The sequence below is a fragment of the Lissotriton vulgaris genome, chromosome 2_1, assembly GCF_964263255.1.
Source record: "Lissotriton vulgaris chromosome 2_1, aLisVul1.2, whole genome shotgun sequence".
NCBI lineage: Eukaryota > Metazoa > Chordata > Amphibia > Caudata > Salamandridae > Lissotriton > Lissotriton vulgaris.
This window is the reverse complement of record NC_141687.1, coordinates 399,940,851-399,965,157: the sequence shown is the minus strand read 5'-3', so window position 1 is coordinate 399,965,157 and position 24,307 is coordinate 399,940,851. Positions and strand designations below refer to the sequence as shown.

Below are 24,307 nucleotides of genomic sequence, written 5' to 3'. Positions count from 1 at the left end.
CATATGCATGGTATTCATGGATAATCAAGCAAGAAACATGAAGTACAAATGGGCAACACCCTCTGGGTAACCTTTCTTCCAAATTACCAAAATAGATGCTAAACCTACAGACATATGGATGAGCAATTTCATTCCAAATAAAAGTCAAACTGAAGGACAGGGGCATCTACAGCAAAATAGCAGCAGGACAGCACTCAACCAAGGATGGGGAATAAAAAAGAAAAACAAATAGGTTATCAAAGATTATCTCAAGTGAGTTGAGTGAAAGCTTTCCATTAAATAAGGGTTTCCACCACAGCTCATAGGCAAAATTTAAAGGAGACAAACGGGTGAGATGCACCCCATCCTAACATTTATGACAGTCCATGGCTCTATGTGTCATTATTTATCATGGCATATACAAATAAAAGCAATGAGCCCTGAAAACCTTCACAACGTAAGTTCAAGTAGAACACCTTCCTAAAGCACTATGAGATGACCTTCTTTAGTTCCATCTCTTCGAAGGGGAGACTTCTTTAGACTGAAGAACCTATGCAGATAATTTGCACATGACCCAAACTATTCTTCCATCCCATGCACTTTGGCTTTAGGTCAACGTAATGTCATTTTATTGCCCCACATATGTCTTTATAATTTTACATAAGCATTTTCGAGCCAACCCCAGACTGTATTATCTCCATGCCATGAACAAGGTTTCATTAACAAATAATTATACACATTTCCATCTATATCCACTACACAAACAGAATAATATATGTTACATGAACTGATCCTGAAGCAATACTGTAAACTATAGGGCAACTGGCTTTCTGGTAGCTTCACTTTTCATTGAACCCCAGGTTAATGCCTAAAAAACACAATTTGTATAACTCTTGACTCACCGCTCATTCTGCATTGCTGTAGACATCGGATTGACAGTCGGGCTGACAGATTTGTTTCTTTCCCAGATCATCATAAGCTCTGCCATTCTCTCCTCTGCACATTGAGCAGTTAGACGTGCCTCGGCATCCTGATCCCAGCAGTCATCGATCGTCTCCTTTAGTGATCGTACAGCCTGTAAGAGAAAATGTGCATTCAAATACAATTCTCGCCTTACAGTCTTCGAAGACATTCAGCTGTTTCAGAGTTAAAACTAAGCATCATTATATAATAAAACACATTTACAAAATTAGTCAAATAAAATGACAATCTGCTACTCAAAAATAATTAATAAGCAACACTAATCAATACATAATTAGGAGACCATTGTACTGTGTTATTTATTTCCCTTAATATTTTTATTAGATTAACGGATAAGATATTCAAGTGAAATTCATTGATGAAGAGAAACAAATATAGGGATAAAATTATGTTTACAAGTAGTGAATTTAAATCCCCCTTTCCCAGTCTTTTGTTTTTTAGAATGCATCAGCGGTCCTCAAAAAACCTGTTACACCACATGTATGGACTCAGTTCCGTTCATAAACTTTATTTGGATAAACATTCTATCCATAAAAGTACAGCATAGTATAAATGTAACTGACAAAAAAAAGAGTAATAATAAATGCTTATACTTTTTTTTTACAATAAAGCACAGTATCACAAATTGTAGATAAAATGGAGAATCCATTATCAATAAATAAGTCAGTAGAATATAGAGAAATCGATCTCTCCAACAATTATAAACTTGTCCATACGTGACTAAAAACTTAAGGGTTGAGCATTGTCTTACGTGCCTGAGTGGCAATTCTCAGAAATGTACTTAAACGAAAGACCAGCTCTTCGTCGGTCCGGGCAAGCATACTTAAATAGGCAGAATCCAAACTAATCGGCCTGCTCCTATTAAAAAAAGGGTAAAGGAGCCCTTTGATGTATTTCATATAATATTTGCAAAAGAACAAAAAGTTTAAGGTGAAGTAGTGTGGCTCACTGGTTAGAGGCGGCACACCCGAGAGCAGAGGACGGCCCGGGACCAGGGTTCGATTCCCGGCAGGTTTCTGGACCAGGGTCAGCGGACTCGATAATTCTCTCGCCTTGGTGCCCACTCTGATCAGCGATCACACTCGGCAACTCTGGGCATTAGCTTGCCTCATCTTCACTAACGGCCCCACCAGACCACTGGGGATGCCTGGTCTCACCCTGGAGATACCCATTAAGGGACCATCTCTCAGGGAAGCCAGGAAGGGTTTCGCAGCGGTCGAAGCGCCTTGGGACCCTACGGGTAAGTAGTGCGCTATATAAATGCCTATTCATACATACATAAGGTTGATTGGCCACTCACCCAATCACCTGGACAGGGTACTAAATCAAGTTTTGGGTGGTAGCCAAGGGAAAAACACAATGCAAATTTAACTGTCCCTGCTCTCAAGCGGAATAGTAGGCTCCTTTCCCAGTCGCTCATAGGTAGGGTAAGATAATTTGGTAAGGGCTGGCAGTGCCGCTCAAGAGACATTTAACTGGAAACATAGGGTTTCTTCGATTCCAGCGCAATTCTTTCTGCACTATAAAACAAGTAAAGGGTGCTTCTGAGTTCTTTTTTGTGTAGGGTTTCGGCTTTACTGGGATTTAAGAAAATGCAGCCTTTATTGACGCTGCATAAACTCTGATACATTTCAGAAAGCCAGGGAATATCCATACCCTTCTCACACTTCAGACAATCAGTGATAATGTCTCTGGTTAGAGTCGCTGCCTGATTCTTCCAGACCGATCACCAGAAAAGGGCTGGTCGAGCACGTATAAAATCAGTTATATCATTTAAATTTAATTCTTTGTGGCAGATGTCTTGTGGAGTGGAGATTGGGATACCCAGCAGGTTCCTACAGAACCTGTTTTCGTCCTGCTGAATGCAGGAACTATTTGCAGTACCCCAAATCTCGGCTCCATAAGTGACACATTGTAGTGTAAAAAAAATTTAAATAGCTAAAATGGCACCGGTATACTTTTGACGGGGAAAAATAAAAATCGAGTAGATGGTCTTTGAGAACTTGCTCATGGAATAGGTGAGATGCTCAGTCAAGGTTCCGTTTGCAGCAAAAAAACACCCCAAGATAGGGAAATTTACAGGTGCTTATCAGTTTTTGACTGCCAACCACAATGGAGCTAAGCTGGCGTTTCCGAGGGCCACAGGACATTAAAAATGATTTGTTAAAATTAACACTTAGGTCCGAACTATCCATGTGTTTAACAAAGGACTGTACTAGAATGTGCAGAGAATTTGGGGTGAGGAATATAAGCACTGCATTGTCTGCGTATAGTAGTACAGTGAGGGGTTTCCCCTTAATCATAGGAACATCTTGAGTCATGGATACTAGTGATTTATTCAATCCGTTTATATAAATGATATAAAGAAGGGGGTCCTGATCCCCCCTTCTAACCTGGATAGGTCCTGAAACCTCTCTACCTCTGCCAATCCTCACCTGAGCCTGCAGGTCTTTATGAAGATATGCCAAAAAATGGACCAGAGAATAGTCCATTCCATAGGCCAACAGGATAGCCCACAGCTTTGACCTAATAAAGTCAAATGCTGAGGACAAATCCATAAAGGCCAAATAGACTGAAGAATTCCGTGCGATGGTGTATTTCCCGATTACAAGGCTAAGGTTGAGCATTGTTCATTAGTGCCAACCCTACTGAGAAAGCCTAGCTGGCAGGGCTCTAAAATACTACATTCCTCTGACCATTCCAGAATCTTATTGTATAAAACTCTGCCCAATATTTTAAGGGTGTTATCGATCAGTGAAATAGGCCTATAATTACTGGGCTGTGACCAATCCCCCTTTTTAAATATTGGGACAATAATACTCTTTGCCCAGGTATCGGGTAACGGAGCATGCGTTAGATTATTAAAATCGTTCAGGAGCAGCGGGGCCCAAAAATCCTGTTTCCATTTAGATCTATTGGTAGCCCATCGGGGCCAGGGGCCTTGTTCCCAATGCTCTGGTGAATAGCTTCTTCTACTTTGGCAAGTGTTATCTGGATACTGGTAAAAGAACCATGTGCATACTGGTCAGGCTCCAATAGGGGAGTAGCATAGATTTTAGAAACGTGAGTTTCCCAGGATTAACTAGAAATAGTACAGCTAACAGGGGTTAATAGCTGTCCCATATATCTGAGGTCTCTTACAATAGACCAAAATATTTTGCCCCTTTTTAGGTTTCGCTGGGGGGCGGAGCCGTTAGGCTCCTCCTCCAGAGAAATCTGTAGTTTCTAGTATGGGTGACTTGAACACGCCTCTCTGCTTCATTGGCTAGCTCCATAAATGGAGGCTAGCCATTGGAACAGAGAGGCGTCCGTCAAAGCCGGACCAGACACGGGGGCGTTCCCGAGATTCTTTGGCTTTTGCCGACGTCACGCGACGCCGGGAACGCCCCCGTGTCTGGTCCGGCCGGGCCGTGCTTGCTGCTGGCACAGATTCAGGGGTGAAACGAGGCCCGCGGTGTTTCCCTGCGCCCAGGATCCCCCCCTGTTGATCTGCTGGTTAGAAACGGTCTAACCGCGACCTGGGGCCCCGAAAATCTATTGCCGCCAAATCACCGTCGCGGCCCGGGGCCAGAAACACCCTCCAAAGCGGCCGTTCGTGACCAGGAGCTGCAGCAACAAAGATCGAAGCCGCCGCGCTCCTATTGGCCCAGCAAGACGAGCCCCTCCAGTAACGCCGCGCTGGGATTGGCCCAGCGCCGCCGCGTCATCGCCGAGGCCGCGCACTGATTGGCTGCCGGCTCAGCATCATCCAGGGGCAGGTCCCGGGAGCCGCGCTGTCATTGGCTGACTCCCGGGCGTGTGTGGAGGCTTGGCGTGAACGCCGCGACCGGATTGGTCCTCGGCGCCCTGCTTGGTAGGAAGCTGCGTGGGAGTGACGAAGCCGGGGAAGACCGACCCGACCTCGCCGAGGGAGCGCCGTGAGTGCCCCCTGCCCCTGGCCTGCCTGTCCCTGCTTGGAACGCAGCGCTAGTCCTCCGCCGCTCCCCGAGGAAACGAGAGCGGGCGGAGGGCTGCTGGGACCGGCCGGGGCAAGGAGCGAGTGTGCTCTGTGAGGCGCGGTGCGCCTAAATCCACCGGGGCTGCGAGGCTGAGCGTGATCAGTAAACAAGGAGTCCCAGGAGTATCTGGTGAGGCGGGCTCGCCGCATATGCGTGTTTTACGTAGCGCGACCCAAGATGGCGGGTTTGAGCGAGGAGGAACGGGCGGAGGAGACCAGGCGGCGGCTTAGGCAGCGTTAAGAGCGGTAAAGCCGGAGAGAGAGCAGCAAGGAGGGCCGAGCCTGACCTAGCGCCCCCGGGGCCTTCAGGCCTCCCCGTGGGGCTCCAGTGAGGTACTACCACCTGTCCGGTCCCAGTGCTCCCCCGGCTGCTCCTACCCCCTCCCTCGGCCTGTCGCCACCCACTGGACCGTCCCTGCCTACAGTAAACCCCCTTAACCTGTTACTACTTCGTGCTCCCTCTGACCTGTCACCCTTATTACGGCATTCATTGCGCCAGGCCTGAATCTGCCCTCGTCCGTTAATCATCGCAGCCCTGCCCTTCTACGTGGTTTACGACCCCCACACCCCAATCTAGTGCCGGCGTCTGTCCCATTTTTATTTTTGTTTTGGTTGCCACCTTTCCCGACCTTGTGCCTGCTTCTGTAACCGCCCCATTCAGCCCCTGGAGCTCCATACCCATCCTCCCTGTCCTGTTTATAACGGCCTACTCGTCCCCAGTCCGCCTTCCTGCCTTTGCTGTCGGCCCTTTCTCTTTAAACCCGCGCCCCTAGAACGCCCTGCCCGTGTTCCCTTGGACTCCACGTTCACACCAGCCTGTGCCCCGCCGCTAGAGAATGATGAAGCTGAAGTCCAACCAGACGCGCACCTACGATGGGGACGGCTACAAGAAACGCGCGGCCTGTCTGTGCTTCAGGAGCAAGAGCGAAGAGGAGGTGAGAGGTCACATGGGGCGGAGGGTGTGATGGTGCTATGGGGCGATAGATGGAGGGGAGAAAGGGTCCAGGATAACCAAGAGCTTAGGATAACCTCTAAAAGGGTGGGGCGATGGGGGCGGGAGTGGGGCCGTCAGTTCACCAGGGGAAGGTGTAAATGTAGCATGGAGAAAAAGTGGCCAGCTGATGGTGTACAGTGCGAGGGAAGGGGTGGGCGATTAGGTGAAGTGAACTGAAATGTACATTTTGGGAGGTTAAGAGAGGTCATTGTAAATGAGGAGACGGGGGAGCAGAGGGCAGTGGGCTGGGCTTGAGCTAGACATAAAGCATTGGTGCCACAAGAGAAGGAGGTGAATAGTTTCGGAGGCGCTCTGACGATGAGACATTTTCGTCGAATATGATGAAGTTGGTAGAGGAGCCTGGAAACAGATTCGGTGGTCTTGAAGAGTGGAAAAGATTTTACAGCGGTTGCAAGAACAGAGGGATATATAAGTAAGGCCGTCCTGTGGAGAATCCTTTGGTAGTCAATGGACTTATGTAAAAGTCCGCTAAAGGGACTAAAGAAAAAGGCAGCCTTAAAACATCTCCGATGAGAACAGAGAACGAAGCTGAAGAAAATAACAGTAAGTATGTCAGGGATGCTTAGGTAGTAGTTGAGGAGAAGGACCTATCTGGTGCTGTGATTACTTTGTGAAGGTAGTTGGGTTGTCAAACATTCGTGGTTAGATCAAGAGAATCGGAGCTGGCACAAGGAGCAGATGAGTACCTTTGAGGGAGGGTACCATAATGCCAAAATAATTGTGCTGAACATGGAGATCTTTCTCTGGTATGACCTCAATGATATTAACTCCCCCCAGAGTCTACAAAATATAATGTCCACGTTTTGCTACTGCTATTTGTCAAATTAGATGTAGGTCTATCTAGCAAGTGAAAGTAGATTCCCTTGCCCTCCATTTAACCTTTGCTTTCGATAAACAGACAGGAGGGTTGAGGTTTCAAAGGAGTCTAAGTAGATAATAAGGTGATTAAATGTATGGAGTAGATACATGTTTAAGGGAGTTGTACATAAAAGGGATGCCAAGGAGATATGTAATGGTGCTCCTGAAACAATTTTATTTGATTTGTGCCACATAGGTTCACCCATTTAGTGATGGTTTACTTGGAACCTTGCTTTCTGTTATCTAAATATTTTTTTTTACACTGGTGTAGTTTTTCCTTCAGGTATTTAATGATTTACTTTTTATTACGTATGATAAATTTAGGGCAGATAATGTTTGCCATGTCAAATTATTTTACACTTTGCCCTACCTATTTTCAATACCACATGCCTGCCATGGAGTCAACATTTACCATGTTTCTATCCTTAGCTTTATTGCTTCTTTAAAAAATGTTCTCCTTCAGACAGCTTCTTTGATTTGTTAGCCTTTCTTAGACTCTATATACAGGGCGTTAGTATAACCGTAGGTCACCGGGGAGTAGTCTTGCATGCCTCCTTAGGTTTACATATGAAAGTAATTTTCTATCTCGTTTAAAAAAAAAAAAAAATCTATCTATCCGTAGTTCCACTCTTAATTGTGGGGCTCTTTGCATGTGTGTGGGGCTCTTTGCGTGTGTGTGTGGCTCTTTGCGTGTGTGTGGGGCTCTTTGCGTGTGTGTGGGGCTCTTTGCGTGTGTTTGGGGCTCTTTGCGCGTGTGTGGGGCTCTTTGCGTGTGTGTGTGGGGGGGGCTCTTGCGTGTGTGTGGGGGCTCTTGCGTATGTGTGTGAGGGGCTCTTGTTGTTATTTGCAGCCTGTGATAGGGTTTCCCAACGATCATTTAAAATTACTCCCTTCCGGTTATTAACTGCTATATTGTACTTCTGCATAGCCAGTTTCACATCTAAGGCACACCTATGTTTAACTGACAATACCCTACGCAAATTCCTGTTAGCCAATGAACATTCAGCGTCAAACCATCCAGGGCCCTGCTTACTCAGAGAAGCAGGCTTCAGACAAAAGAGTTTTAATAGCCAGACAGAGTTTAGAAAAATCGTGGACTACCTCTGGGTGCGGGGTTTAAAATGACTAACAGGAATTGATGAGGGGCAAGTTGTCCTTCGCTAGTGCCTTAAACAAATCATCATTATCAACGCCCCTCCATATTAATCTTAAGTTGACAGTTGATGGCTTTAAATCTCTGGCCCCGCATTCAGATGAAACCACGGGTCGCGAAGCCAATCTCAAAGCTATTTTTATAGGTTTGTGATCCCCGTGAATAGTAGCAACCACCTCTGTGGCGTGCAAGTAACCCACGAGCAGAGGGGAAATAAAAGCAAAGTCTATGATGGACGAATAGCCCCTACCTCTGAATGTTGGATAATGATTATTAATCACGTGTGATGTGCCCATCCGATCCATGACATTAAACAAGTTATGTGAGCTCAAAAACACAGCGATCTCTGCACCCCTACGGGAGGAAGGACATGAATTATATGTCTCTGCATCAGTGCGTATCATTTAATTTAGCATTGACGTCCCCTCCTAAGATAATTCCAATAGTACTGCTGACAGTCTAAGTTAGAAATAAAATCAACAAGCATTTGCAATGCAATAGGTCTCGTATTAGGAAAGTTAGAGCTATTGGTATTGTAAATGACATTTTTTATTTAGGTTTTGTTTTTGAAGATTGTGAAATTAATAGCTTTGTCATTTACAATGGCAATAGTTATAACTCTCGCAAATGTGACACCTATAGCATTTGTAATGCAATATGTGTTGTATTTATGTGACTTACATGTATTGATATTACAAATACCAATGTTTTTTTTTTTTTTTTAATAATTAATACTTCAATAAAAGTTATTGTAATTTATAATGGCAATAGCTTAAACTTTTGTAAATAACATTTGTGAAGATTATGTTCAGTGTATTTTATTGTGACGAAAATCCACGAACATATGTTAAATATTAACATCTTTTTGTTACATTTGTAATAAAGCTTGAAACATTGAGATAACATATTTGAACCAGTTGTTGTTGAATGGTTGCACAGATTGATGCTGTTGGGGAGCTCAGTGATGTTGTGGTGCCACTGAGTGATGCTGTGGTGGTGCTGAGTGATGCTGTATGCTATCCTATGTTTTGTTTTGCTATCCTATGTTTTGTTATGCTATGCTATGTTTTGCTATGCTATGCTATGTTTTGATATGCTATGCTATGTTATGCTATGCTATGTTTTGCTCTGCTTTGTTATGCTATGTTTTGTTGTGTTTTATTATGCTATGCTATGTTTTGCTCTGCTTTGTTATGCTATGCTATGTTTTGTTGTGTTTTATTATGCTATGCTTTGTTTTGCTATGCTATGCTTTGTTGTGTTGGTATGCTATGCTGTGTTTTGCTATGTTATTATGTTTTGTTATGTTTTGTTCGGCCATGCTGTTTTGTTTTGTTAAGCAATGCTGTTTTGTTGTGTTTTGTTATGCTATGTTTTGTTATGTTATGCTATGTTTTGTTATGTTATGCTATGTTTTGTTATGCTATGCTGTGTTTCATTATGGTATGCTATGTTTTGTTTTGCTATCCTATGCTTTGTTTTGTTATGCTATGCCATGTTTAGTTTTGCTATCCTATGCTTTGTTTTGTTATGCTATGTTTTGTTGTGTTTTGTTATGCTATGCTATGTTTTGTTGTGTTTTGCTAGGCTATGCTTTGTTATGCTATGCTATGTTTTGCTATGCTATGCTATGTTTTGCTCTGCTATGCTTTGTTTTTTTATGCTATGCTATGCTTTGTTGTGTTTTATTATGCTATGCTTTGTTTTGCTATGCTATGTTTTGTTATGCTATGTGAGTGAGGGTGGGTGAGGGTGAGTGAGGGTGGGTGAGGGTGAGTGAGGGTGGGTGGGTGAGGGTGGGTGGGTGAGGTTGGTTGGGTGGGTGAGTGAGGGTGAGTGTGTTAGAGCGAGGGTGAGGGTGAGAGGGTTGTGAGGTTGTGTATCCTATGCTTTGTTTTGTTATGCTATGCTATGTTTTGTTATGCTATGCTGATGAGGGTGTATGAGGGTGTGTGAGGGTGAGTGAGTGAGGGTGAGTGAGGGTGTGTAAGCGGGTGTGATGGCGAGGGTGTGATGGTGTGTGAGGGTGAGAGGGTTGGGAGGGTGAGAGGGTTGGGAGGGTGAGGGGGTGTGAGGGTGATATTCTCCCAAACCCTGATGTGCTGACCTCCTGATTAACACTCGACAATGAGTGGCGGAAAAGTGAATCAACCAATATGTGCACCATGTGCAGGCAACAAAATTGTAAAAGTGCCAATATAAGAACGGTCAACAACAGTCCTAGTGCTACAATATGGCAGTCAACCATATCAAATCAGTCAACTCAACATGGCCTTGTATGTAATAATGTGACCAAAACCTAGTGTCACAATAAACAAAACTAGCACGACTTCATGAACCAGTCATCTCCCCCGCTCAGTACCAAAGCACACAAACTTGCACATACTTGTATTCACCCTTAAGCGTTTTTAATTCCAGAGTCAAGGGAGAAGCTGTGAATATGCACCCTGGCACTGCAATAGCCGCTTTTATTTGAAACAGTGAAAGTGGAAGGAAGCGCATGACTGACTTTTGAAAAGTGCTTTCTCAACAAGCGCGAGGTTGAAAATTGACATTTTCAGTGCGATGTCAGTTGAAATTTCACATTTTCAGTGCAATGTCACTCAAACTTTTCTATCTTAACATGAACTTTGAGTGACATCGCAAAAAAGAAAGACAAGCGCAAGGTTGACATTGGACATTTTCAGTGCGATGTCACTCAAAACAAGTAGACTGAAATATAACGATGGGAACTGGAAATGAGCAGATTCTAGTACTCTTAATGCCACCCTAGTATAATAATTGAGGCTTTGTTTGGTGAAGGCAGAGAACAGGACCAGTATAGTGAGCAGATGCAAATATAAAGTGGAGAGGGCAGGCTGGGAGGCAGAATCAAATGAGTTGTGATACCCCTTACTGCCATTCAAGTGTCATTTTTTTTGCTTTGTTAGGGAGAATGGAAAGTAGATGCAGACATTAAAATCCAAAGATTATAGTTCGAATCCAATTGCAAGGATTTGGCTCTATTTTCTGCTAAAAACACAGCACTAAGTAAAAGGTCACATACAAGTATTACGTTATATAAATAAACAAAGGTGAGTAAGAAGACAGGAGGAGGAGCAGAAGAAACGCAACGATCGAGGCATGATGAAAGGACGAGTAACTAGAGATGATTGCCTGCCACCTTGTTTATTAAGTAATTGCCTCATGCATGTCCCGTGACTTCCGTCCTGCCTGCAGCCCTTTAAATAAACAATGCTAAGGAAGACGACATGGGATGGGGCAGGAGAGATGCAAGATCGGGGCAAGATGCAACTCGTAAATAAAAATTGAAAAATATTTTCTCTCCAATCGGCTGTGAGCACTGTTACTTATGGCACTTACATGAGAAGAAACCTCCACATTCACAGTAGAGCGTGTGAGGAACTGGATTCAGCTTGCATGACAACGTGACCGGGACATTATGAATGGAAAGGGGCGACCACTCGGTCCCCCCGAACGTATGGTGGAGTACCCCGATCCCCCCGGGAAGCCATTTTGGGCGGGAGGCGAGTCTCGGCTGGTATGCCCGAAGCGGCGTAGCCGGGGCGCGCCTTTTTTCCGCCCAAGAGGGGGTTGTCCTAGACACCAACACCGCTAGCCACGCCCCAGAGGCGGATTGGAGGTGGGTCCACGCCCGCCCGAAGAAGGATAAAAGGAGCGACAAGCCAAGGAAGCAGCCTCTTGTTCCTGTGCTCTGAAGCTGCACCTCCCCGTTGTACGTGAGCTCGAGACGGAACGAAGAGCCATTTTTGAGAATTAATCGTGTGTTTCTTCTTTCAGTGAGTTCGGAGCTTTCTGCTTAGGACCTTTGAGGAGTACAGGTGGACGATGCCTAGCAAGAGGGTCGGAAAGAGGATCGGGACCGATCAGATGCTCCGTATGCTGATGAAAGACATGGCGGATATGAAAAAGCAGATGGCGGTAATGAATGGTGTGGGGGGGCCTAAGAGAGTCATCGGACCAGCATTACCGGGAGTGGTCCCTAGCGGGAGAGGCAGAAGGGCCAAGAAGGGAGCGTCGGGGGGGGGAGGCCCCGGTGCCCGAAGTACCCCCTGCGCACCCGGATACCCCGATCGAGGCCCCGACTCCGGTCCCAGACGTGGGCCAACCGATCCCTGTGGTAGTCACTACTGTGAACGGGGAGGATATGCCTCCTGAGCTTGCTGCCCAGTTGGCGGCATGGTTAGGCAAAGAAAGCGAGGGGGCCACGGCTGAGGAAGCCAGGGCAATAATGAAGCAGTTGCGGCAATCGAAAGATGCTGCAAAGGCACCGTCTCCTTTTGTTTCCCCGCAGGCTCCCGTGGAACAACCAGTATCGGGCGTTGGTTCGGCAGGAACTACGGTCACAGTGGCCGGTTCAGGTAAGCAGCTGTTGCCGATTGCGGGGGAGGGATCGGTACCTTCAAGGAGGGAAAAAGTTGTTCAGCATATCCCGATTGAGGTGAAAGAAAGGATATGGGCTGATAAATACGTGAACATGTTTTCCTTGTTGACCGATCACTATGAGATCGAACATGTTAAAAATCAAAAGGAATTTCTGCATCCTAGTGTATGGTGCGCCAAGATGGCCAGTTTCAGAGTTGATGAGTCGATCGACAATTGGGGCAGAGCGTTTGGAATGTTCATTGCAATTATGGGGGAACGTAGGCCCGAATTATTGGTGGGATTAGCCGTGTATCAGACACGTATCATGGAATTTTTTGGAACATATGGTGGTAATCAATGGTTGCATTACGATAGCATATTTCGTAAGTCCAAGGAGCACGACTCATCCCTGACGTGGGATTGTTTCGACTCCATTTCCTGGCAGAAAATGGAGAAGTCAGGCACGGCGAAGTCGCCATCTTTAGGGGGGGTATGGTCGAGTTTTCCCGCCATTCGTCTGGGGCGCCCTTTCGGGCAGGATCAAGCAATGATCAGCACACAAGGAATAATGGCAACTCAGGTAAAAAAGGGGTCTGTTGGAGCTTTAACAGAGGTAAATGTACTAGGCCGCAGGGATCTTGCCGGTTTAGGCATGAATGTACTGGGTGCGGGCAGTCCTCTCACCCCGAGACCATGTGCAGAGCCAAAAATGGTGACCCGGGAAGTAGAGGGGGCGCCAAACAGGTCTGAAATAGTCCGAGGGGCGCCTTTCCCTACCCCGATTGATATCATGGCAATGATTCCTTGGTTGAACGAATATCCGGATCATATCTCCGCTGGGGTGTTGCGAGATGGTTTTTCATATGGTTTCCGCATCTTGGCGGGGGATTTTCAGGGTAAAGCGCAATGCAGGAACCAACTGTCGGTTCTGCAGAATACGGCGGTGGTACAAGCAAAGATTGGGAAGGAGGTGACCCGAGGTCGGGTTGCCGGCCCATTTGACATGCCGCCTGTTGCTAATTTTGTTTGTTCGCCTCTGGGAGTGGTCCCCAAAAAGGACCCAGGGGAATTCAGGTTGATACATAATTTGTCAGCCCCAAGGGGTCTTTCGGTGAACGATGCGATTGACCCGGGAGTTTGTTCGGTGCGGTACGCATCTTTTGATGAGGCTGTCGCCATGTTGAATCGCCTGGGGCCCGGAGCGCTGATGGCCAAGTCGGACATTGAGTCGGCGTTCCGGTTGCTCCCGGTACACCCAGATGATCAGCGTCTCCTTGGTTTCATGTTTCAGGGACGCTATTACATGGATAAATGTATGCCAATGGGTTGCTCCATTTCTTGTGCGTATTTTGAAAAATTCAGTAGTTTTTTACAATGGGCGTTCACAAGAACAACAGGGTTTACACATGTTATGCATTATCTTGATGATTTTCTATTCCTGGGGGCAGCCGGGGACATGGAATGTGCACAGGCTTTGAATGAATTTTGTGATCTCATGACCCGCTTTGGCGTGCCATTGGCACCAGGTAAGACAGTGGGCCCGGCTACTTCGCTCGAGTTTCTTGGAATAGAGCTCGACTCCGAAGGGGTGCTTCCGTTTGCCTAAGGAAAAGGTAACGAAGTTTAAGACATCACTTGAAACATGTATTAGTGAGACGAAGGTAAATTTGCATCAGTTGCAGCAGGCTGTGGGGCAGCTGAATTTTGCCCTTAGAGTAATACCGATGGCTCGCCCCTTTTCCCGCTCTATTGCTCAAGCCATGGTCGGCCTTAAGGAAGGGCACCACCGCACAAGGCTCTCGGCAGAGGTCTGCCAGGACATGCGCATATGGTTGGCATTCCTGGCGGATTTCAACGGTCGTGTCGTGTGGACCAAACCAGCGGTCTCCTCCGTGGAGCTGGGGTTGTGGACGGACTCGGCAGGGAGCGTGGGTTTTGGCGCCATCTTGGGTGATCATTGGTCTGCACGAACCTGGCCGCCTTGGTGGCACGAGAATGGGCTGACAGGTAACATTGGGTTTCTCGAACTGTTCCCTATCCTGGTGGCCTTGAAAACATGGCCTGAGGATTTTCGTGATCGCTCTGTGGTGTTCTGGTCTGATAATATGACCATGGTTGAGTGTATCAATAGTCAGGCAGCACGCTGCAAATGGATCTTGAGACTGTTGAAGGAAATGGTCCTGCTATGTATGAGACTAAACATCCACTTTAGGGCGAGACATGTGCCAGGGGTGTTAAATCAGGCAGCTGATGCGCTTTCTCGTTCCCGTATGCAGGCCTCCTGGGGTTTTCTGCCCTCAGCGGACCCGGTGGCGGCACCATTTCCCGAAGCTCTCTGGTCTCTCGGTGCCCCGGACTACAAGACCTCGTGGGAGAGAGTTTAGCACCCAGGACAAGGAAGGCTTATGAAGGGGCGTTCCGTTCTTATTTGTCCTTTTTGGGTTCAGCTAGGGGGGAGCTGTGGGGCCAAGAAGAGTATGTCCTGCACTTTTTGTTATCATTACATCAGGCAGGCAATTCAGTGGCTACGGCCAATAGGCACCGGGCCGCCATTTCTATCATGGCACGGGCCCATGGCATACAGGATCCCACGGCGTCTTTCTTGGTGCAGAAGGCGCTGCGTGGGTGGCAACGCCGTGAGGGTTGCAGAGTGGATGAAAGACATCCGATAGGTCTTGAAAGGTTGGCCCTGTTACTGTCCGTACTCCCTGCGACATGTTCGTCTCAATCAGAGACAGTGCTATTCCGGGCCGCTTTTGCATTAGCATTACATGGGGCTATGCGGGTAAGCGAGCTGGTAGCGAGGAACAAGCAGGATACGGGGGGAGGTCTGTGCCGTGAGCGCATTCAATTAAGGGGGAGACAATGGTAGTCTCATTTGTCAGGTCCAAGACCGATCAGAAAGCGATCGGGGACAGTGTAGTGGTTCAGCGGATTCCGGGATCTCCCATGTGCCCGGTAGCATGCGTTGAGGAGTATTTGGCGCAGAGGGCGGCATCATGGGAGGGAAGCTTGCTGAGGCACGCCGACGCCACCCCGCTGACTAGGTTTCAGTTTCAGCGGGTGCTAACGATGGCGATCGCAGCGGCGGGCTTGAACCCGTGCGAGTTTGGGACCCATTCCTTCCGGATAGGGGCTGCTACAGAGGCTACAGCCAGGGCTCTGAGTGTGGAAAAAGTGAAACAGTTGGGGCGTTGGTCCTCGAATTGTTATAAAAGGTATGTGCGGTTGCACATGTTGTGAAGCCTATGTCTTGCACTCACGCTTCTTGTTTTTGTTTGGTTTACAGTGTCGCGAGCTTACGAAGCGGGGCGGACTGTGCAGTCGACCCGACACCTGGGAACCAGCGGTCAAAGATCACCGGCTGAGGAAAGAGTGGTGTGGGTCGTGGGCCACTCATACGTGAGGCGTGCCGCAGAAGTATTCAAAGCAGGTGACATGATTCACATGGCTTGGGAATACGGGTACAGGGTGACCTTCTACGGAAGGGGCGGGCTCTGTATTGACCAGTTTCAAAGTTTTATCGAGGGTTTGTTAGGGCGGACAAGGTCACCGCCATCTGTAATCATAGTGCATCTTGGGGGCAATGATTTGGTGACCACTGGTAGACAAATACTTCTCGAGTTGATACTATCCACAGTGAGTTGGTTGGCGAGAAGGGTTCCAGGGTGCACGATTGCATGGTCCCAAATGATTCCACGAAAAGTGTGGCGGGGGGCTATTTCTGTGGCTGCTGTAAATCATTCAGTGAAGAAGGTGAATAACAAGCTTGGTAGATTGTTCCGTACTAGTACATTGCATTCTATTCCGCATGGGTGTATCAGGGGGGACCATATGTATCTAGAGGATGGAGTTCATTTGTCCCGGGTGGGGAATTCTTTACTCATAGGAGACTTCGTAGCTTGGTTAAAGAGTTTGCAGCCATGACCTTTAAGTAGGAGTTTTTGTGGGGGGTCCGGATAGCCGGTCAACTATCCGGCCTGTGGCGGTAAGGTCATGATCGGTGAGCAGGAATTAGAAGATCCCTAGAGGTAGGGCGTCATCCATTATGGATGGGAGCGCCCGGGGGGAGGCGGCCATTGGCGGCCATTGGCCCCTCAAACGGGGAGGCGGTCCCCTCTAAGGATGGGGACGCCGAAAGGGAAGGCGGCCACAGGCCACAGGGGGGAGTTCTGGTAGTGGGGATCTGACACCGGTTACGACCTTGCCGTTGGCCCGTAAATGTTAGGATGTACAATTTCAAAGTTTGAGTAATGCATTTGCAGGATGTTTAGTATCGGCTAGGAGAACCTTTGTATTAGAGATGTGTTAAGGTCAGCCAAGAACATCGTAATGTGTAAATGAAATTGTACATGATATGAAACTGTTATTTTGACGTTTTAATTTTGTTTCATATTTTTAATAAATACGGCCGGGAGGGTAACTCCCTCCCGCCTTCCACAAGTTCAGAACAGTTTCCGTCTTCCCATCCTTGGGGATTGTGTTGAGAGGGGGTGGCGGGTATCTCAGCCATATACATTTTTAAGTCTAAATAACCACAAACAAGCCCATTGCCGCCTCCTTCCCCCCCCCCCCCCAAAAAAAAGAACTGCACGATCTGAGTGTGATAGTATAAAGAAACAGTCCTACCTGGTCCCAGTCCTGGCTCCTTGCCAAGTGTGCACAGTTTCCTGATGGCAGCACAGCATGGCGGGAACTGTGGTTTTCCTTTGCAAGTGAAAGCCGCGTTAGATGCCGCCGAAGGACAGGGTTGTAATCAGTGGCTAAGGCGCGTAGTCCTTTGCTCTTACTTTAGTAGCCGTTAGTATTACCCGCTCTGCCAGAAGTGTTACCAGATAAGATTGGCTGCCATGTTTATTTGTTTAATTAATAAACGCCTAATGTACGTTCGTCCTGCCTGCAGATAGTTATGTAAATCACATAGATTACGAGGTCTCCGAGAATGGAAAAGGGTAAAGAGGTGACAACAGCGAAGTATATTATATCCCGCTCCGCCAAAAGTTTAACCAGAGATGAATGCTTCCATGTTCTTTAATAATTAATTGTCTCATGCACATCCCGTCCTGCTTGCAGCCTATTAAATAAATTAAGATTCCCTGCAAATGAAATGGTGAGTAGCTCATCAGGCAGCGCAGTACACTAGTTACGGTGCTCGGGCACTTAAAGCTGCGTGTGACGGCCGACTCAGTGTTGCTCGCTGGTGTGTTGTAGAAATAAAACAAGAATGGACAGGAAAGGAGACGCAAGAGAGGGTAAGGACTGCCTCTTGAAACAAGTAGAAGAAAATAAAGCGTCCGCTCTTTATTCTCCTGGGAGCTGGATCAGAAGAGTCGGAGAGATAGACGGCGCTTGAAAGGTGCTGGGCGCTGCGATCTGCCAGACTTATTTTTTGGAGCAAAAACGATAAAGAGTGCTAATGTGCTAATCAGCTCCATTTACATTCTGCCATATCACGCGTGGGAACTGTGGGAAGGTAACTGCAGGTTTAATTGGCGCGCAAACCGTTTGCAGACTAGAAGCGCAACAATAAAACGGCACTAGGCGGTTTTGGGTCGTGAAACTAGGTTTACATCTTCTTCGGGCAAGCATCAGTTACCTAACCCTCTTCTCGGGGTAGACTCGGAGGGCGGATTGTCATTCTTATAGTGCTCGCAAAATTCAGTGTCTGCCCACGTTGTCTTTAATAATACATTTGACTTCACGTTTTTGCTACATGCTCAAAATCCGCAGAGCTCGGTTAATTAATTCCCCTGGCGTTGTTGGACAAATCTAGTATACTCGGCGAAAGGTCTGGATCCGGGTCCTGGAGAGAAGCACTTCCGGGTCGCCGCAGGCAGCGCGGCGGCCCCTTCAGGTCACTGCAGGCGCTTCACAATAGGAACAGAAATGATCCATAAGACGAGTTAACACATTACAAAAGCAGACGTTAAGTTACATTAGGCAAAAGTGACAATTGTGAGCAAACAAAATACAAGAGGTAGCAAAGGGTACATTTCAGGAGAAATAGACTGGGACCTCGGCGAGAGGGAGGGTGTAACGCCCATCACTAGAAAAGGGGCGGGGCTTAAAAAAAGAGAAAAACGCCCCCGAATCGCGTTCAAACGGGCCTGAACTGAGTGACGCCCCTCTCCTCCAATGGCTGGCCAGCATTTACGAGGCCAACCAATGGAGAAGAGGGGCTGGTTCAAGCCCCATATTAGACAACAAAAGATCTCGGACTCCGCCCACTTCGTGGGACATTAGTCCGAGACCTAAAAAGCTCAATAAAGTTCTTGTTAGGGATGGACAGGAAATCATGATTATACAAATTTACCAAATAAAAAGAAACTCTTCTCTTATAAAGTACAATTTGAAAATTGCAGCTGTTAGTTGATACTATCGTAAAACTTCCTCCTGCTGCTTCATTAAGCCCGATAAAAAGGCTCCCTGATGGTCGGCCCAATTTGTTGCGAGATGCCGCTACACTGATACAGTGAAACCCCTCAATATGCAAATCGTGTTTAGCCCAAGTCTCCTGAAACATTACTACGTCTTGCTCTTTAACCACATTGCTGCTAGACATATTCCCCTCCGGTGCTGAGGGATAATAGCAATTGGTGTGGTCATGACGGAACGGTTCCGTCATGAGCATCAAAGGGGTTAACTAGGTGCAGCCAATCCTGGTTGTCAATCTTAGACAGTAGCCCTGCTACATTCTAACTAAGAACGTTCAAATCTGCTTCGCTATCAATTCTAGTTATAGATTGCTTGTCGTTATCATTATCAGTTGTTATTATGATTACGGGGAAATCCTCCAGATAGTGCAGCTGATGCTGAGTGGCAACCATTGGTGGTAGTTGTCAATCCTGTGCATCTAGGCTAGAGAGTGTGGTAAACCTATTGGCTGTCAAAGGCAAGATGTGGGCATCCCTAGAGGGTTTGGAAGATGGCTTGTAGAAATAACCCAAGGGGAGGGCACTGATACGGGTGTTTTGCATGGAGGATTGCTCGAAGACGCTCAATAAGTGATGAACCATATGGGGTCTGCGGAAATTGAGGAAAATGCAGTCACCAATTATATTCTTGGCAGCCTACCCACCCTACTCTTCTGGCCATAAGAATGTCATGGAAGAGTGGAACCCCTTATGTTTACAGAGCCAATCTACAGACTTATTGCGCAGATCTGCCTAGGACTCCCTTTGATCCCCGGCTAAATTAGGAACCGCAGCCAAAACTAGCACCTAGGGACAAGACGCAGGGGGTAGACTTAGTACATCAGTATTTGGTCTCATGCAGGCGCTCCTGGGGCAGTTGGGAAAATCCCTGCTTAAACTTATATTACTTGCAGGACCTCTAGGTCGAAAGTGAGTAGGACAACTTCTTCCTAAGGCTAGGTTTGAATTATCTGTATTTCCTCGGGGGTCATCCTGTCTTCTCCTTTGTTCACTATTAAAATTTAACCCAGAGAATATGTTTATATTACTATGATTAGTAGGCGGGATAGCAGGGGTAATATCTTTACATGAGACAGAGCTGGGATGTGACCCTAGCCCAAGTGTATCACCCATAGGAGTTAACACTTTGGGTGCTAAGCTGATCCCCCTCCTTTGCTGATATTTACTGAATCCCCTTTTACATGACGAGCTCAGCTCGTCATGAGCACACGAGGTGTACCTCATGACGAGCTGAGCTCGTCATGAGCATCGAAGGGGTTAAGGGTATTCCACCCCGCCAATATTTTGAGTGGAGTTCACGTTCCTCCTCATTAAGTTAGCCAATTCAGAATTAAAACGTTCCAAATTCCCCCACAACAGACTACATTTCATAGTAATTACATTTTTGATATCAGCCAAGGCATTTTCAATAAGTTCCGATGCGGGGGTGGCAACAACAACATCTCCTGCAATACCTGTATTAGTTGTGATTTGCAGATCCCAAACACTCGGTATGTCTCCCTGGGCACTGTGTGTGCTGTGAACTCAGCTTTATATTTGTGAGAATAAAAGTTCTTGAAAAATACTGTTCGTAAATCTGTTTATTCAAAGTTTAGATGTTCATTTCACATCTGATTTCATTTTTGTGGTGCATATTCATGCTTTGTATCGTTTTCAACAATAATATATATATACCACTTTGCCATTTCTCTTTCCCGATGCATTTCGGCGTCATGCGCCTTTGTCAAGGGATTAATCTGTCAAAAAAACGATATGACATTCAAAATTTTCTTACGCTTACTAATGTCACCATACAAACATAATAACACATTTAATAAATGCTCTTACATCAGTCTTCTAATTTTAAATAATATTCTCTCTGACTGAGTATACTAACTTCAGAAGCCTGACTGTTTTATACATGTTGTCAAAACACGATGCTATGAAAACATTCGGATTCTTCATCGTATTGTTTTAAACATTGTTTAACCGCTACACATTTATGGGTTATAACCGCTGTATAAACCAGGGAAATTTTACTTAGTTTCACAGTCTATAATTTTTGTTAACTATTCGACTTGTTGCTAGCTTGTTACAATGATTATTTCTCCAAGGGTTAACCGCCTACACAAGATATCGGGTTCGAGGTGTGCTTACCGTGGTGGCTTTTCTAAACCGTTACTCTGTTACATCGCCAGGTGCATGCTGGGTTGTATGCTGATTTCTCTACTTATGGTATCCCTTTGAAATCGTAACCTCTTAAAGCAACATCGCCTGTTTCTCGATTCATAAGGTTAACTACGTGTAAAAGCAAATGATGTACCATAAATCACAATAGACAATTATATACCGTCACTGACTAATACTGAGCAGATACGACTAACATTTAACCGATTGGGAAAACATATGATTATTTAGACTCCTTTGGCTTTTGGCCAGATTTTATGTTACAAATAACAAGTAAATTCAGTCCTGTCGTTTAAACCTCTCGTTTTCATAGTCTGTAAAAAAATTAATCCAGTGGTTTTCTCGTTTGAGCATGGTTTTCTTATTGTCCATTCCTGCTTGTCTTTCCACCTGTTCTAGAATGCAAGCTTTTAATTGGTCTATTTGGTGTTGGGCTTCAATGAAATGTGTAGCAATGGTGGATTTCATCATTTTAGTACTTATATTGCTTTTGTGTTCATTGAGCTTTACTTTCAGTTTTCTCTCTGTTTGCCCTACGTAACCTTTGCGACATGGGCAACTTAAAAGGTATATTATATTGGTGGAATCACAAGTTCCATTCACTTTTAGTTTGATGGCTTTTCCAGTGACGGGATGTCGAATGCTATCTCCTTTCATGATGTTTGCACAATTATGGCAGTTTAAACAGAGTATTGTCCCTCTATATCTCTCCACTGGTGTCTTGAAATTCCTTGGTTTTATCAATTGGCCAATATTCTTTGATCGGGAATATGCAAACAATGGTTCCTTTGAGAATGTCCCTTTAAAGTCTGGTTCTGCTGTTAGTAAGGGCCAATGTTTTTTTATAATTTTCTTGAAGTGATGACTCATGGTGGAGTATTTGCTCACACATGTGATTCTTTGCTCTTCGGATTTGGTTTGTCTGATTAATAGCTCTTCTCTGGTTTTTGTTGGAAATTTTCTCTTGAGCTGTTTGTAACACTGTGTCTGGGTACCCTCTGTTTTTGAACCTGTTGATCATGATGTTAGTTTGGATCTCTAGGTCTTCTGGTTCCGAGACGACTCTCTTGACCCTCATCAATTGTGAGTAAGGTAAGTGTTATTTAAGGGATGGAGGATGAAAGCTCTCTAACTTGAAAGTGTTATTTCTGTCTGTATCTTTCCTAAAAAGGTTGGTTTTAAAACCCGTAGGTTTGTTGGTCACTTCAACATCCAAGAAATGTATAACATCCTTGCTGGTTTCCCATGTGAATTGAATTCTCTCTGTGAAACTAAGTAAAACTTCCCCGGTTTATACAGAGGTTATAATGCATAAACGTGTAGCGGTTAAACAATGTTTAAAACAATACGATGAAGAATCAGAATGTTTTCATAGCATCGTGTTTTGACAACATGTATAAAACAGTCAGGCTTCTGAAGTTAGTATACTCAGTCAGAGACAATATTATTTAAAATTAGAAGACTGATGTAAGAGCATTTATTAAATGTGTTATTATGTTTGTATGGTGGCATTAGTAAGCGTAAGAAAATTTTGAATGTCATATCGTTTTTTTGACAGATTAATCCCTTGACAAAGGCGCATGACGCCGAAATGCATCGGGAAAGAGAAATGGCAAAGTCGTATATATATTATTGTTGAAAACGATACAAAGCATGAATATGCACCACAACAATGAAATCAGATGTGAAATGAACATCTAAACTTTGAAACAACGTTGAATAAACAGATTTACGAACAGTATTTTTCAAGAACTTTTATTCTCACATATATAGAGCTGAGTTCACAGCACACACAGTGCCCAAGGAGACAGACCGAGTGTTTGGGATCTGCAAATCACGACATTATCACACTCCAGAGAAGGGAGTGATACCCAGGAGCACGTAAACCAAAGAACGTAATAGGAAACAATATTGCAGTGCACACTCACTATCCATTAATACATACCTGTATTAGTGTTACTGTGAGCATGGTTAGAAAGGGCATCAGTCTGTGTGCCCACTGAACAGAGGAAATAGCCACCTGATTTGTTGCGTTATTAGCGGGTTGACAACCTTTGGAGTTTTTAGGCTTAATCATTCCTACATTTCTCTTTCTTTTTACAGGTTGTAGTTTCACTTTAGCATTGCTTTGTGGACGTGCTTCCCGTGCTCTAGTGTTGATGCCAGGAGCGTCCGGGGCGTCCATATTGAGGGCTCTCAGGCTAGGTTGTGGTGAATCTAAGGAAACAGAACATACTTCCATTGGCAATGATTTTGAGGGATTTCGCAGTAGTCGGGCCACCTCATGATAAACGTGAATGTAATGTTAAAGGGTCCATGGACAGGCGTCGCTCTGTCAATTCAATTTCATGAGTCAGCAATGACTCTGCCCTCACGATAAAAGCATCTAATGTTCCAGCTACTCCTTTGCGTTTATTCATTGTTCCAAGGACTCAAGCAATCCAATTATAACACTGCAAGATAGCACACCGTCAGACAATATATAACAATTGAATTCGTATTACCTTGTAACACATATGGAGAGATTGTTCTTTGGTGATGGATATCAGAGTGGTGGCCCAGCCCAGCCTCTTCCGGCCCTTGACGGGCTCAGACGGGCCCGCCCTTGGTCCGGGCTGCGTCCCGTGCGCGTCCTGCGCTGGGAGAGACTGCGCTATAAGCGCGTTGGCCACGCTTCCCCCTCACTTGCGGCAGCTGTTGTGTGGAGCGGTGCACTCTGGGGTTGCAGTTCTCCCCTGAGTGTACAGGTATAGCCCTCGTCCCACCAGGGGTTCTTCAAGGATGTGGTTGGTGGCGTTTTGCAAGCGGCGGGCACGAACAAACAGCTGAGGACTCCCCAAAGAGCTTTTTACTGATATAAATCCCCCACAGGGACAGGATGTAGGTAGAGAACTTGGCGCGTATAGGGAACTTTAACTGACCTTACTGTGTGGAAGCAATGATTACAGCTTCGACCGCATTCGAAAGCTGCCTCACGGCTACGGCCGCGTCAAACAATGTTTGCAGCTTCAGCCACGCTGGTGGGGTAATTCATGTCTCCTGCCGTGTTGAAGCAGCGTCAGTGGCCTCTGCCACGCTGGAGAGATGACTCGCGGCTCCCGCCACGCTGAAACAGGGTTTTACGGCTTCCGCCACGTTAAAGCAAAGATTGCGGCTCCAGCTGCTCGGGGGCAGCACTTGCGGCTTCAGCCATGTTACAGACACGACTCGCAGCTCCTACAGCTCCGAAGGGAGGCCCCCACGGCACCCTCCGCGCCAAAAGTAATATTTGCATCCTCGGCTGCGCCGATGGAATAACTCCCTGAGGGACCGCCGGGCACGGGAAAGAGAGCACCGGG

General features: G+C 46.1%; 1 protein-coding gene across 4 annotated transcripts in view; it reads right to left on the bottom strand.

Annotated features, from left to right (window-relative positions):
* BMPR2 (bone morphogenetic protein receptor type 2) overlaps nt 1–24,307 on the bottom strand; it is a 513,538-nt gene that overhangs the window by 37,375 nt on the left and 451,856 nt on the right. For all 4 annotated transcript variants that reach the window (XM_086955265.1, XM_086955263.1, XM_086955264.1 and 1 more), the window contains exon 11: nt 882–1,054. In XM_086955265.1, coding sequence (XP_086811391.1) covers nt 882–1,054 — 173 coding nt within the window. The remainder of the gene's footprint in view (nt 1–881; nt 1,055–24,307) is intronic.